This window comes from Protopterus annectens, chromosome 7.part0 (genome assembly GCF_019279795.1).
Source record: "Protopterus annectens isolate FY-2018-M chromosome 7.part0, PAN1.0, whole genome shotgun sequence".
NCBI lineage: Eukaryota > Metazoa > Chordata > Ceratodontiformes > Protopteridae > Protopterus > Protopterus annectens.
Genome location: NC_056739.1, coordinates 800,009,219 through 800,025,101, shown reverse-complemented (window position 1 = coordinate 800,025,101; position 15,883 = coordinate 800,009,219). Strand labels below are relative to the sequence as shown.

General features: G+C 37.8%; 1 protein-coding gene across 2 annotated transcripts in view; it reads right to left on the bottom strand.

Moving 5' to 3' along the window:
- The window catches only part of LOC122805848, a 116,469-nt gene extending 113,740 nt beyond the window's left edge, over positions 1–2,729 (bottom strand). Inside the window, exons 1-2 of one of the 2 annotated variants that reach the window (XM_044076104.1) lie at positions 2,597–2,729; positions 1,896–1,957 (exon numbers count right to left, since the gene is read on the bottom strand). In XM_044076104.1, coding sequence (XP_043932039.1) covers positions 1,896–1,957; positions 2,597–2,619 — 85 coding nt within the window. In that variant the 5' untranslated portion in view covers positions 2,620–2,729. The remainder of the gene's footprint in view (positions 1–1,895; positions 1,958–2,596) is intronic. The other variant, XM_044076103.1, reaches the window with a different exon arrangement.
- Between the last annotated feature and the right edge of the window lie 13,154 nt (positions 2,730–15,883).

Sequence of the window (15,883 nt, the reverse complement as noted above, 5' to 3'; positions counted from 1 at the left end):
GTTAATATTTCGAGCTGGCATATCAGTTGGTCCAGGACAAAACACCAAAAGGCTTTGCTCATTTTACAGATTGCTGGTGATCAGATGTAGAGTTTGATCCCTACTCCAATGTAGGAGACAGCAATTTCTTTACTGCACAATTTACTGCACAATTTCACAGTAGCACAAAGGCAAACATGCATATTAGAGTTCTCAGAACCGAGGAGTTCTGTAGTCAAATCCACTAGCCAACTTCTGTTCTTAAGCAAAAACAGTTCTACAGCTAATCATAGCCAATTTACATATTCTAGTCACTTAAGTGCTAGTTAGTAGCAGTTCCTCTCGCATCAGGCTACAGCTTTTCTACACTAAGCATTACTCTACCATTACCACAAGTACCCAGGTAAAGAATGTCAAGACAAATTTGAGCACTTTGCAGACTGGAGAGTAGTTACTCATTTCATAGCATCAGACTGCAACTTTTCTTACATAACCAGTACCCCACAGCTAAGTGGTTGGTTACCCACTCTTCAATGTTTAGAATACTTGCAGTTTGTTCTCACCCAAGTGGCAGGTCATTTTACTAAACATAATGAAGTTTTAAGTGCGTTAGAACAGGAGCAGAGTCCACACAGACATACTTTGCAATACTTACAGTAGGGTTCCACAAAGCTCAGTCCAAAAGTCCTGTATTAATGACAGACTCAAAGCCTGCAAGAATCAATCCCTGTTAGTGGTTTGTGAAGCAGAGTCTTTCCTAATTTGGTACTCCAACTTGAACTTCAGAACCAGCCAAGACCCTCTCCTCTTACCATGTTCCTGCAGACAGAATTGCATTAGTCTAAATGTACCCATACGAAAATAGTCATGGACATTCAGAAGCCACAGATGAAAAACTGCCTTTAAGGGGTCATTTACACCTTCACTACAGAAGGTGGCAGGTAGTACACAGCCAGGACTACAGCTTGGCAGGGTCTTTGTAGATTTTAATGAATGATTTACAGATGCATCTTACTTTTAGTTTGTAGTTATTCTGAAACCCTGTGCAGTTCCTGATGTGGCAACCCCACCCCCTGCCCAACTTGAATTGCAGGACCAGAGGACATACTCAGGTTCTTTGCTACATACTACATGTAGCACTAAATGCAATATCAGCATTCACTTCTGAAGAGTACAACATTACAATCAGAATCATCTTCAATGTGGAGTTCCTATGTTGATCTGCTTTTGATAGTTCCTACAGATCAGCCGAGCAAGGTAGACCTTGCGCATACTAATGGTTTGACCTATAACTAGACTGCCTTAAGTGGCCCCCATGCCTTTTGAACACTGATCCCTACCCTTTCCTATTATCTCCACCTTTAAAGATATTGCACTGTCTTCTAGCTTTCATCCACCACCACTAGATGCACATTTGTTAACCCAGTGCATTCTAAAAATCTTTGCTTTTAAGACTAGGATGAAGTAGATGGAAAGTTAAAAATGCATGCTCTGGGTATGCAGAAATAACCCAGGATATAGTTACCCCTGGTAAGACTGTCTGTATGGACATGTGGCATTTCTTACAGATTAACACCTTCACTAAATTAGTTAAGACAGACACATTATATAAAATAAGCCATAGTAACATCCCATTATCCCCCATGCATTGTTCCCACAATAAACTTTATTAACCTAGTACACACTCAGGGTATAACTGAAAATTCATGCTCTAGGATACAGTGATGCAGTCATACCAGGAACAGTTAGAGGGATTAAAGAACTATAGTCACAGTAAACAAACACCTAAACTTAATGGCCCTTTAGTCAGTTTAATACTTCACCTACAAAAACAATTTACCCATTAAACATAACATCTTCAAATTCCATACATTTTGATTTAAATAGTTATGAACATTTATATTACAATAACTTACCTACTGGAAAAGTGTTGGTCTGTACATCTGCTCTGACAAATATTGCAAAGAGCAATGCCACTCTAGAAAAAGGGAGAGAAAGACCGAATCAGAGAAAAAAAAAAAATTGTCAACCTTCATACCAGGAGGCATCGCTTTACCCCCCGCTAAAAAATATTTGTGCATTTAACTTGCTTTTTAGCATTTATTCAAAAACATTTATCAGCATCTCCTAGTCACATGTATTAATTCATACAGTCCAAGTTAAAGTACACCATTGTACAACTAAAAGGGTCATGCATGGGGGGGCACAAATATATAGAAAGTAACAAATCGGGTTACTAATCCTTTTTGAAAGGGAAACTAAGGACAACTAAAGCTTTGTAGAACTTATTTCTTTAGAACAGCACACATTTATTCATTTAAAATTTATTTACCAAGAAAGTCAAATTGGGAGGATATCCCATTCTTAGCAGAGGCCTAGGAAGAAAGCTCTACACTGATTGTAACCATATTATATCAAACTGTAAAACAAAGCCTTCAAAAAATAAGGTTTAGTACTCATCATTAGAAGCATTAATTGGGTAACTAAAACTATAAATAGACACACTAAAGCAGAAAAATTAATGATCAGTAGCAAACCTACAAGCCTCTCCTTAAAACAGATAAGGAATATGTCAGGTTTGAAAAAACACAGACAGCTCACAAAACACTATACTTACCCTGTAAATAACAGGCTAGTCATTTTAGCAGGCTGGTTCTTCAGCAGAATTGTAGCTAAAAAGAAGGTGACTCTTAACTCATAACCATTAAGCAGTTTACTTAAAAATAAATAAATAAACCTTCCAAACTAGTACCTGAGATCAGGTTTTATAGCTGCTCTGGGGGTGGGACAGGAAAAACCTATTGCTTGATAAACAACATCTGCTCTTACATAGGAAATTAATTAGCTGAGAAAGGGAAGTTTAAAATAAATAATCAGCGAGTTTTGAAAGGGGTTAAGTAAAGCCAAGTCAATAAAAGCATCTCATTATGCTTTTAAATAACTGACTCTAGTTTCAAGCATATAGACAATAATACTGAAAGTTTTATTAGATGATAAATTACTTAATACATTAGCATGTGTGTGTTTTATAGATAAAAATAGTTTTGCTACTTTTTTCCTCTTTGGTTAATCTGTTTATTGCCTACTTCTCCCATACACTGTCCAGAGTGTGTCCTATTGCCTCTTCTCGATTTTATATAGGTAGGGGAAAGAAAACAAAAATATGCAATTTCAAGTGAAATGCAGGAATTTAGGAAAAAATGGAGAATAATAGTTTTAGTCATAAATGCATTCAGTTTATTAACTCAGAGAGACTGGGTTACCCAAGTTCAAATCTTTCAACCATGTCTATCATTCAACTTGCAAAACCATAGCACTCAAAATTTGCATGTGCATATTTGTGCCCGTGGGGATAATGTCCCAAATGTGTAAATTTCTCCTTTCATCAGATTTAGCCTATAAAATTAGAAAGCTTGTGTTGCTAACAGATGCACACCTACATATATGTACCAGAATATATTTTCTTACTTCACTGTAAAAATATACCCGTGCCTTTTACTCTGGCTTGCTATATGTGATAGTCAGAACTATAGTTTACTTAGCACAATTAGTATAAACTTTAAATTATTGATTTATTTATTTGACATTTGTTGACCGGGTTAGTCCGGCTGAGCTGTTGCCCTTTTTCAGCAGAGGCTCTGGGAGAAACGCTGCACAGATAACATATATGAAAAGTACAGTACAATATTAAAAAAGTTAGTACATATTAATAATGGAAAGGCACCAAGGTTATATACAAACGTATGTAGTCTTATCAAGAATGCAGTCACTAAGGATGTAGCTAGCTAGCAACATAGAATAAACATATTAGAGTAGACAAGTTTGGGCCGATGGAGATCAAGGGCTTGAGACCAATGGGAGCTCTTGATGGTTGTCAGGCATGTTGGGAGAAAAACACATGGAAGATGTGTGCAAAGTTGAAGCTTGGTGAGATTTGAGAAGTTCAGCACACGGACTTATCTTAAAATGTCCACAATTCCATCTTTCTAAAAATGGAACTGTAGTAGTCTTCCAAAGACATGTTGTAGGTGGATTGGACACACTAAATTGGCCCTATGTGTGAGTGCATGTGTGTGCGTGTGCCTTCTGTGGAAGGGTGGGCGCTGGGCTGGCAACTCGACACCATAAAACTCCACTGCTAATCATGAGCAGGCAGGTGATTTGCTGTGGCGACCCCTAATTGGGAAAAGCCGAAAGAAGAAGAAGTCCAAGCTAGAAAAGTAAGATTGACAGTTACAGTTTTTAAGTAAGGATGAGTAAAAGGAGAGGTAGGAAGGGAGGAGACACCTGAGGAGGTGAGGTAGACATTTAAGGAGGATGGCTGCAGTGGCAGGTCCAGGTGCTTTTTAGAAAGTTTTTGGTAGCAGTTTTGAATTGTTTTGGTTGCTTAATATATCTAATATCCAGTGGAAGTTTGTTCCAAGAGAGGGCAGTGGTGTAGCTATAAAAGTTTAGTCCTATTTTGCTTTTAGGTTTGCAGATTTGAAGTAAATTTTGGTCTGTGCTTCAGAGAGTCCTAGCAGGGGTGTAGAGGGAGACAAGTGAGGAGATGCTGGGACAGAAGGAGGGCATATACAGGATGAAATGAATGATCTGAAGCTGAGAGAGAGAAGTAGTTGGTGGGGAAATTCTAGCCAGTTCAACCTCTAAAGAGAAAGACAGTGGTGAGATTTATAGTTTGATTTGCATTCAATTTGGCAACTTTATTGTAGGTAGTTTCTAATTTTCTTAAGAGAGAGTTTTGAAGGTTGGTGAGGATTTGTGAGCTATAAAGTAGGCTTGGAAGGAGTTAGGGATGGGAGAGCGAGATTTTGGCTTTTTTGACAGGATTTTTTTGCTTCTGTAAAGAAGACCAAGTTATTTATTTATTTATTTTTTTGATGCAGTTGTAGACTTGGAGGTTACATTTGAGTTGGTCATCTATTATGACCCCAAGAAGCTTAGTATTTGATTCAGCTGTGATGTGTTTTGTTGAGAAATGAGATGGAGAAAGTAGATTTGAGGTGGTTTTGGCCTTTTGGTAGTTTAGTCTTTTTAGGATTAAACTGATTCTTGGAAAGCCAGTTTTCGATGGATATAAAGGATTTGTTGGTAATGATGTTAAGGTCAGAGAGGGCATCAGCAATGGTGATGACTGTAGGGTCATCTGCGTACTGCACAAGGGATGATTGTGGACAGGAAGTATAGAGTAGATTCGTAAAGATATCGAAGAGTAAGGGACCATGAACTGATCCTTGGGGAACTCCCATCTTGATAGGAAGAGGAGGGGAAAGTGTAGAGGGCTATTTTACAGATTGCTGTCGGTCATTGAGGTAGCTAGAAAACCAGGAAATGGTTGACGTGGAAAAATTAAGGTCAGAGAGTTTGGCCAACAATAGTAGGTGGAAGACTACATTGAGTATTTAGAGAAATCAAGGAACAGGCATGACACTAGCGTGTTACTGGCTCTAGCCAAAGAAAAGGTGTTGATAAAGGATAGAAGAGCTGTGGATGTGCTATGTTTTGGGTGAAAGCCATGTTGTGTGATGGGTGAGTAGTTCTTGTAAAAGGTAATCCAGGATTTGTTTGTGCATGCATTTTTCTAATATTTTAGAGAGATAGATGATAAACTTGCTATTGACCTGAAGTTGGCAATTTCTGTGGAATTGCCTCCTTTGTGTATGGCTAAGGTAAAGAATTGCTTCCAGATTGAGGGAATTTTGGATTCAGTGCTAGACCAGTTGATAAGTATGGAGCAGGAAGGACAAAGTTTGCCGTTATCTGAAAGAAGAGTGGAGGTAGATTATCAACAGATAATGTTTCAATGCATGGTTTCAATTTGAGAAGTAAGGATTTTATGTAGCTGGTAGATATGGGTTTAAGAGAGAAATTATTTATGGATTTTGAGGTGATGGGAGGGTCAAAAGGATTGACAGCATCAGTGTCAGAGTTGGTATGATTTATCTTAACTTTTTACTAATGTAGTCAATGAAGTAGGTGTTAAAGATGGTTACTGTTTCTTGGGGAGTATTGTTGGTGCAAGGGTTAGGAGATGAGGGGATACCTGGATGCAATATTTGGTTTATGGAGTGCCAGAATTTCTTTGGATGGGATATGTGAGAGGTTGGTGGGTTGTTGTAGAAGTTCCTTTTGTCTTTGTTATATATTTGTTATTGTATATTTTTATTTGTCCACAACATGGTTGGGGAACTTTCCCTGAATACACGTTTCTTGCAGATAAATAAAAAAACACAGAAGACACCTCAGCCAAGAACTGAATCTGAACTCCAAGTTTTTCTAACAAAGTCACACAACCTAAAATTTTCTTCCCCATATGCATCACTTTTAATGTGATTCCTCCCTTCCCCAGAAAAAAGAAAAAAATGGTTCATTTTAGTTCCATACAGTATGTAGAAATATGAGTTATCCTTGATCACTGTTTGTCCAGCTGACAACAGTGGAGGACACAAACGTGGAGCTGCACTTACTCCATTGTTGTGTGACCATGGAATGAGTATACATAAGTTGGGGGGATCCTCCTACATGGGAGGTGCAGAGGGGAAAAGCTTTAGTCTGATAGTGATAGTGGCTTTCAGTGATTTTATTTTACTTTTTGTCTTTTGAACAAACAGTGTTCATTAAATAATCATGAATCCAATTTAGAGCAGCATTCCATGATTTTTGCCACTTAATCAAAATGCTGCCTATAATACTTCAAATACAGTTGGTTTAGACTTTGATTTCCATTTGCTAATAATTTCTTTTTTTGGCAACCACAAAAATTAAACTCAAACACTTTGCATTTTTCACACCTCTGTATCCTTCTTGCCTATCATAGCATTATAAAAACTTTGCAGTAAGTACATGCGTACATGCTCACACACATACACACACACTTCAATTTTATTTTATTTTATTTATTTATTTATTTGCATTTGTTTAACCAGGATAGTCCATTGGGCTCAAGAACCCATTTTCAATGGAGTCCTGGGGAGAAAAGCTCCACATACATATTTAACAGAGAATGAGGATATACATAGACATTACATGGGGTTCAACATGAGAAAAGTACCAAATACAGAGGAAATACATATACATTTGATGGGGTAAAACATAGTACAATTTACGTAATTAAACATGCAGAGACATCTGAAACAAGGAAATAAGAGTTACACTAAATTTATAAAAACAATTTTTTTTTTTTTTTTTTTTTTTTATATATATATATATATATAGAGAGAGAGAGAGAGTTAGTGTAGTATACAGGTAGGCCAAGGGTAATGCTGCCTGGTGTTCATATAGTCAGAACTGAAAGAGTTACTAGATGAAATAGTAGGTTATGAAGGGTGAGAGAGCAGGAGCATTCCCATGTGGAGGTTAGATAAGAGTGGAGTGATTTTTTGAAGGATGGGAGGCTTGTGATGGTACGAATAGAGGGAGGAAGGGAGTTCCATGAGCGTGCTAGAGAGAAGGACAGGAGGTTTTGTCCAGGAGGGTGGTGGGGTCTATGTATTTCTATGAGGTTTTGATTGTTTGATCTTAGCTGTCTTTGTGTGTGGTGCATTTTAAAGGTAGAAGAGAGTGAGCGGCAGAGGGATGGCTGGAAAATCAGTTTGTGAGCATATGTGAGTTGGGTATATGAGAGGTAGTTGGGTAGTTCTAACCATTTTAGTTTGTGGAGTGGTTCACAGTGGTGTGTAGATGATTTGTTAGAAGTGGCAAATTTGGCAATTTTATTGTAACAAGAGGATAGTTTGGTTTTGAGGGAAGATTGAAGGTTAGTGAGAAGGGGTGCTCCATAGAGAAGGGAGGGTAAGAGAAATGTAGTTGAGAGTGTAATCTTGGTAGCTGAGCTGAGAAAGCGATTATGACGGTAGAGCATTCCAAGTTTTTGGTGTGTTTTTTTTATGTTTTTTAGCAGATGGGAGTGGAATTTAAACTGGTCATCGATTTGGACTCCTAGTAGTTTGGTTTCTGATACAAGCTCAAGGGGAATGTTATTATGGCTGTAGATTGAGAATGATTTAAGATCGATGTTAGTGTTTTTTGAAGGAGTAAATATCATGAGTTTGGTTTTAGTAGCATTAAGAGCTAGATGGTTGTCTTTCATCCAATTTTCAGTGGTGGAGAAGGCATCCTGGGTAAGCTTTAGTAGAGTTGGTATGGATGAGGCAGTGCAGATGATTGTGGAATCATCTGCATATTGAATAATATTAGCCTGAGGGATAGCATGGTAAAAGTCATTAATGAAAATATTAAAGAGAAGGGGGCCCAGGATGGAGCCTTGTGGGACACCTGTAGGGGTATTTAGAAAGGAGGAAGTGGCTTTTTTCCATTTGACTGCTTGTTGTCTGTTGGAGAGATAGCTGTTAAACCAGTGGAGTGAAGTGAGAGAAAGGTTTAGATTAGATAGTTTAGTAAGAAGTAGGTTATGGGATATAGTATCAAAGGCCTTAGAAAGATCAAGAAGAGTGGTAGATACAATGAGTCCAGAATCCCTAGCTTTGTTCACAGTTTCGAGGAAAGACAGAAGGGCTGTCATAGTACTATGATGGGGTCTGAATCCGTGTTGGGTGGGGGTTAGTTGATTGTTGTCCAAGAGGTGGGGAAGGGGTTGAAGGTGGATACATTTCTCCAGGACTTTAGAAATGGGAGAGAGGATGGCTATAGGACGAAAATTGGAGATATTAGTATTATTTCCACCTTTGTATAGAGGAATAATATAGGCTTTCTTCCAGGATTCGGGAACAAGACCTTCTTGGATAGAGCGATTGATGAGGATGCTGATAGGGAGGGCAATGGCATCAGCGGCTATACTGAGATAGTATGAGGGAATGTTGTCAGGGGCATTGGTGCATGGTTTTAATTTCTGTAGGAGTTTTCTTATGGTAGAAGTAGGAGTAGGTTTAATTGAAAAAGGGTGTGATTGAGGTGGGGATGAATGGGACAAAGGAGTAGGAGGGGGAGAGTGAGGTGAGGGTGAATGAGACAAAGGAGTAGGAGGGGGATGTTGGTTGTCAGAAGAGGAGGTATTAGGTGAATTGTTGTGTGTAAAAGAGGAAGTAAGTTTAGAAATAGAGTCTATGAAGAAACAATTGAATTGGGTAGCAAGATCTATGTCTTGTGAGTCTGGGCTGGGGTTTGGGTTTTCTATAGTACCAGGTTTTAAGAGTGAATTTATACTTGCCCAGAATTTTCGTGGGTTAGCTTTATGATTGTTTTGAAGGTGGATAAAGTAATTTTGCCGGTCTATTGAGATAAGTTTTTTTACTGAGTTACGTATAGTTTTGTATTGATTGAGGTTTGATGTAGATTTGTTTTTCTTGTATTGTGTCCATGTTTTGTCTCTGAGTCGCATGGAAGTAATTGTATTTTTTGTTAGCCAGGGGGCTGCTTTCCTTTTTATTCTTTTGGTTATTAGGGGAGCATGATTATTTAGGATGTTTAGGAAGGTAGTGTTAAAGTGGGATACTGCATTTTCGAGTGGTAGGGTTTTTAAGGGAGTCCAATTAATATATTTAAGGTTACTGGAAAAAGCTTCAGGGTTGAAGTTTTTATGGAATCTGGTAGTTATGTAATTGTGAGTAACTTGTAGGGGAGTTGGAAGATGTGTAGTGAAGATGGGAAGATGATCACTGAGGGGGTCAGGAAGGGTTCCACTTCAGGGTAGTTATGGGGATGGGAGACTAGAATCCAGTCTAAGATGTTGCCCCTTGAGAAGTCCTTGGATGGCCTAGTTATTGTGTTGATTAATTGAGAGTATTTGAAAAGGTTGATGTTGAGGGGGTGTGTAGGTGACTGTATGGAGGACCAATTTATGTTGGTATCTCCCATGATTATAGTTTCATTATTAATGTTACTTGATAGCCAGGAGAGGATGTTTTCAAGTATTGGGATATTATCTCCAGGGGGAATGTAGAGAGAGGCTATAGAAATGGATTTGTGTGTATTTAGTTGGAGATGAGCTAGTAGTAGTAGTTCTGCATTAGAAAACTGGGGAATGGTTTTGTTGTAGGGTGTTAGGCATAGGGAGGATGCATATAGTAGAGCTACTCCACCACCCTTTTTGTAGGATCTGTCTGATCTAATGATTGAGTAGTTTGGTGGTAATATCTCGGCATCTTTAATGTGGGGTTTTAGCCAGGTTTCAGAAATGGCTAAGATGTCAGGTTTGTTATGGAATACCCATGCATGAAGGTTAGGGATTTTGTTTGCTAAGCTTTGTGCATTGAGACATGTGAATAGGATGGATTTATAATTTGAGGAGTGGTTTGGACCTGGGTTGGGGTGTATCTCACCAGATAAAAGTATTGAAGTTAGAAGTTTGGTTAGTAAGAAGAGGTATTTGGGTTGTTTAGTTTGAATGGAGTGGGTGGAACGATTAGAGGGGGATATGGAGAATAGGGAGGGTGTGATGGCTTTATGAGGAAGGATAATTTTATAGTGAAAACATAGGTTGTTGCAGAGGGGGTAAAGGTTAGGAGAGATGTGGTTATTGTAGTGAGATTCTGTTGTATGGAGATGAAAGGTGGTATGTAAGTGGGTAGAATGGTTGATGAGAGAGGGTTGTGTAAGAGAGTAAAAATAAGTGAGGCTGAAAAGGAGTAACAGTTGAATTGGGTAGGATGAATAACTTAGAGACATGTTGTTGTGTTGATGAGATCTAAAATTATATTGAGAAGGATGAGGGGAAGTTGTCATGAGAGTATAGAGAGGGGTGGGAGGGGATGGGAAGAGGAAGGGGAGGAGTTTGATAGTTTGTGAGGAAGTAGATGTGGTTTACAGGCTATAAAGGTAGAGGTTGAGGGGGTGGTTGGAATTTGGGGGTAGGGTAGGGGAGCGGAGAGAGCCCGCAGGGCGAATGGAGTGGGAAGAGACAAGGGAGTAAAATGTGGAGGGAGACAATCAGTAAGAGAGAGCTAACCAACAGGTAAGTCTGATGGTGGGAGAAAGGTTGATTCAGAGGTGTGGGGGATGGATGTAAGGATGTAAGGGTAGAGGGCTCTGAAGGCAGGATTCCTTGGGGAGAGAAGAAAAGGTGATAAGTGTATCAGGGGACTAAGAGCAGCGTGACTAGGGGTCAGGTTACAGAAAGCTTACAGAAAGGATGTGGGGAATACAGGGCAGAAGCTAGTAATTTAGAACGGTTACAATATGGGGTAGACAATTGCAAATCAGAAAGCTTTCTTTATAGAAAGTTAGTTCACGAGGCGCCACCTGGATGACTATTTCCACCTTAGATGTCTGCTTGAGATCAAATGAATGAATAAATACATAAATAACGGCCAGTTTGCAGCTTTACATACATGCAGTTCATTTCACTGTAACCCATACACTCTATGCTTTTCCAACCACGTAGCTCAAGGATCTTGAACAAAGACACAAAGTCAGGGACAGATTTTAAATAATGCTCTTATATACTAAGAAATTTGCTACTATAACAGGTTTTGCATTAGCAAGCATTTACTAAAAGATATGAATTCCAAAACTGACACCTGTCATTATTTGGTAACTACAATCTATATCAGTCTACCAGGACAACAGATGTTATGGGAATCAGGCCAAAAATATGAGACAAAATCAGAATCTAGAAAAAACTGAAAGCTATACACGCACACACACACAAATACATAATGCATGAATACATAAATAATGGTCTAGAAATGTATTTCAACATACTGCTGTTAGAACCACATGGTGCACAACCAATCCCCCACCCCACCCCCACCTCTCAGCTACAGAATCCTATTCAAAGAACCAAAGTCGGGGACAGAATTTAAATAGTGCTCTTATATATACTTGGAAAGTCAAATAAAAAGCTTTGCTTTAGCAAACATTTTCTGAAGGATATGAAGTCTACAACTCATGTGGCTATCATTATCTAAGGACTTCAATCCACAACAATTTGTCAGAAATTCACACATTTTATGAGGAACAGACTAAAATACTGCTCAACCTTTTTTTCAAGAATTCCAAAGTCAAAAATAATAGAGCAACAAATGGTCAAAAAAAACAACTAAATATTACTCTGATTCACTTAAACATTTATTTGAACCACAGGTGCTGCATCACCATCAATTTTCTGAATATTAAGAAGTTTAAAATTAAGTACTAGCATTATTGTATATCTGAAATTATTGGTGATTTACCAGACAATTAATTTTTACATGGGACAGAGTGAAAATATGTACTAAAATCAGGGACAATCTGCAAAATTGGAGACAGCTGACAGCTAGAGCTATGCCCTTTGCAGCCCTCTATCTCACCCACACAAACACACACACACTAACACACATACACACACACACACACACACACACACACACACACACACACACACACACACACACGCACACGCATTACAAATGTCCTGCAGACACTTAACCAGATCTGCAGTTGCACTTAATAGTGATTATCAGCATCTTCTGTTCTCCTCAAGTTTACCCTACACTGTTTTCTTTTTAAACAACTGCACAATGCTAACCTGCTTCTCTGATACTAGTCCATTTTGTCCACGACCAGCTCCAGTGCACACTATCTCTCTGCTCTCATTGGATCTTGGGGTGAGCCAATGAATGAGAAGCAATTGGAGCTATTTCTCATCAAAGCAGAACAGACACAGATTTAGGATAAAAATTTGTAGTGCTCTGCCAAATGCAGAGTGGTTGAGAGGTATGCACTCATGCATGGGAATTGTATTTTGATGCCAGCTTTCTTAAGACATACCCTGGGATTCACAAACAAACAGTGCAATACATAAGGAAACATTACATAAAGAGCAGTGGTATTCAAGGTAGGGCCAGTACAGAGACAGAGGTTGTGCCGTCATATGAGCAGGCAAAAACTTGCGGTCAGTATCATATGCTAATGATGGTCTAATGATATGAATATGAGAAGCATTATAATAATGAGCCCCATTGTGCAAGAGCAGGACAGCAAGACAAGATCTGTCAGATTGGAAGACCCTTTTTTTTTTGCTCTAGAACTTTGTATATATATTTTTATGCTTCTCAACCTTATTCTGAAAAACCACCAAGTCTCGGGACTGTCCAAGGTACTAATTTACCCAGCTACTGCTTTGAGTCACAGCCACCAGGGAATTTATATATTGGGATTTTTCAGTGAACAGGGAGAACAGGAAAAGAGACCAAGCTATGATGCTAGGTGTAGCAGCAGTAAATGTTAGAGGCCACCTGTGCAGCTAATGTCCACAACAAGGAGTGACATCATCTTCTAAACCATAGAAGAATCCCACTGTGCCTATCATAGCATCAGCCTCACAACAAGGACAGATAAGATGTTTGTTGTGTAGATAGAGACACCATATACCATCTGGTAGACATGTCCTATCCTCACACATGGAATCTCATGACATACATGAAATATTTCCCATTTGTTACTACAGGGACCTTCCAATGACCATTAGGAACATGGTGGGTATATCACAGGCACAGCACACGATAGTCACAAACAAGAAACTTTTAATGAAGCTTTCAGGTTTACACCCTTCATCAGCATACAAAATCACAACACATTAACACATTTAAATAAAGGACCATTATAATCACATGATCAAGCCAGCCATTCAAAGGACCACTATAATTAAATATGCAAATTCAATTTAAAAACATCTAATAAAATTAATTTTCATGCAGTTACTTGTTAAAAGCATAATACATAAGTATAAAAAAGTACAAAAAACTGTTACATATATATATATATATATATATATATATATATATATATATATATATATATAGACAAATAATTACATCTACACATTTAGAAATACTATACACTTAATACTATAAATTTTCTCTCTGCCTCTTGGTCAAAACTGGTTTTAAACTGATTGTCCCATTAAGGCCTGGATACTTATCAGCCTGTAGTTGCACTATCCACTCATACTCTTTTAGCAACAAAAGATTATCAATATCACCCCCTCTAATGCCCAACTGCAGAATAGATATACACCTAAACTTAAATGCATGTGTCTGAAAATCATGCAGATGCCTGTATAGCCCATTTGTCTCAAGCTTTCTTTTTATTTCAGATCTATGTTCTATTATCCTATCCTTCAGCTTCCTAGCTGTTTTCCCTACGTAAAATGCACTACATAGGGTGCAGGTAGCAAGGTAAACTAATCTAGTAGAATTACAGTCTGCTCCACAAAAAAAGTCAAACCGTTCACCTGTTGTAGGATGCTGAAAGCTACTATCAGTGTCGTATATGTCAGGGCAACAGACACAATTATAACATTTAGATGTATTCATCTTCGTTCGTACAGGTGATATTTCACTTTGAAAGTCTTTGTAACATAGCATCTGTTTAAGTGTCCGACCATTTCTGAATGCATACTTTGGTGTCGGACCTAACAGATCTTTCAAATCTGGTTGGGACATTAATATAATCCAATTTTTTTCAATAATCTTACAGACATCATATGTATTGGCATTATAGGTAGTAATGAATCTTAAGACACTACTATCTTTTGTCCTATTCATTTCAACATGCACTGTCTGTTCTCCTTGCTGGTATGTCTGCTCTGTTTGTAATGTGGTTAAAGAGCCAAAAACTGGTTTGTATAAACTACTTCTACCTTGTACAACCTGTTTATAGGTCATATTAACATCCCTTAATAGATATCCATTATTAATAAATTCTTCCATCATTTTCTTAACCTCATACTCAAAGACATCATTCTCACTAGTTAACCTGCTTACCCTTACTAGCTGTGACTTTAGTATACTTTTATAGACATGTCCCGGATGCATACTAGCTGTATTCAAATATCTAGCTGCATGCACATCTTTTCTATGTATCATCGTCTGTAACTCATCACATTTCCTATACAACTTAACATCTAAGAATACAACATTATCCTTAGAAAAATTCATTTTAAACTTGAGAAAATTCGTCGTAGAATTCAAATACAGCAAAAAACTTTCCAATTCACTTATTGTACCTGTCCATACAAAAAAGCAATCATCAACAAATCTACAATAACAGTCCAGTAGATGTTTAAATTGATTCCTTTCATTCAATATATACTGCTTTTCCCACATATAAAGGACCAAGTTCGCAAACGTGTTCACTACTGATGTACCCATAGCTACTCCTGTTAGTTGTTGATATGGTGCATTATCAAATATAAAGATATTTTTAGTTAAAACTAAATCTAACAGGAGACAAATATTTTCTATTTCACGTATTTGTTGGGTTGATTGCATTATTAACAAGCTTCTTATTGCTTCTATTCCATAATCAATTGGAATCACAGTAAACAGAGGTTCAATATCTAATGTGACCAATACATATTCAGTTTTAACTCTCATTCTATACCAAGAATCAAGCTTTTCTAGGAAGTGTGTTGTATCCTTAAGTATCGTCTCACAACCTGGTACATATCTAGCAAGAACATTCTGCAAGTATCTAGAGATGGGTTTAGTCACCCATCCTTTGCCCGACACAATAGGTCTTAAAGGGGGGTCATCTATGGATTTATGAATTTTGGGTATTCCATAGATCTGCGGGATCTTTGGGCAGGTAACAGTAAAATAAGTCAGTAAATCAATGGTTATATCTTGGTTCAATTGCATGTCATATAATGTTAAGTTAATCTGAGAAATATGTTTTTTTACATCCATAAATGTAATCTTCCTAAAAGTATGGGTATCTGATAAAAAATCCTGGAATTTATTCATGTACCATAGCTTATCCATTAAAACAGTAGCTCCTCCCTTGTCAGCTTGCTTAATTACAACACTTCTATTATTCTTCATCTGCTGCAAGGTCTTATACTCACTAAAAGTTAAATTATAACTAATGCTTCTGTTTCTATTCTTATTTTTATTTTTATTCTTATTAATATACAGGGCTCTAATTTCCATTTCTACAATATTTAAAAGGCCAGTATTACAGGAGA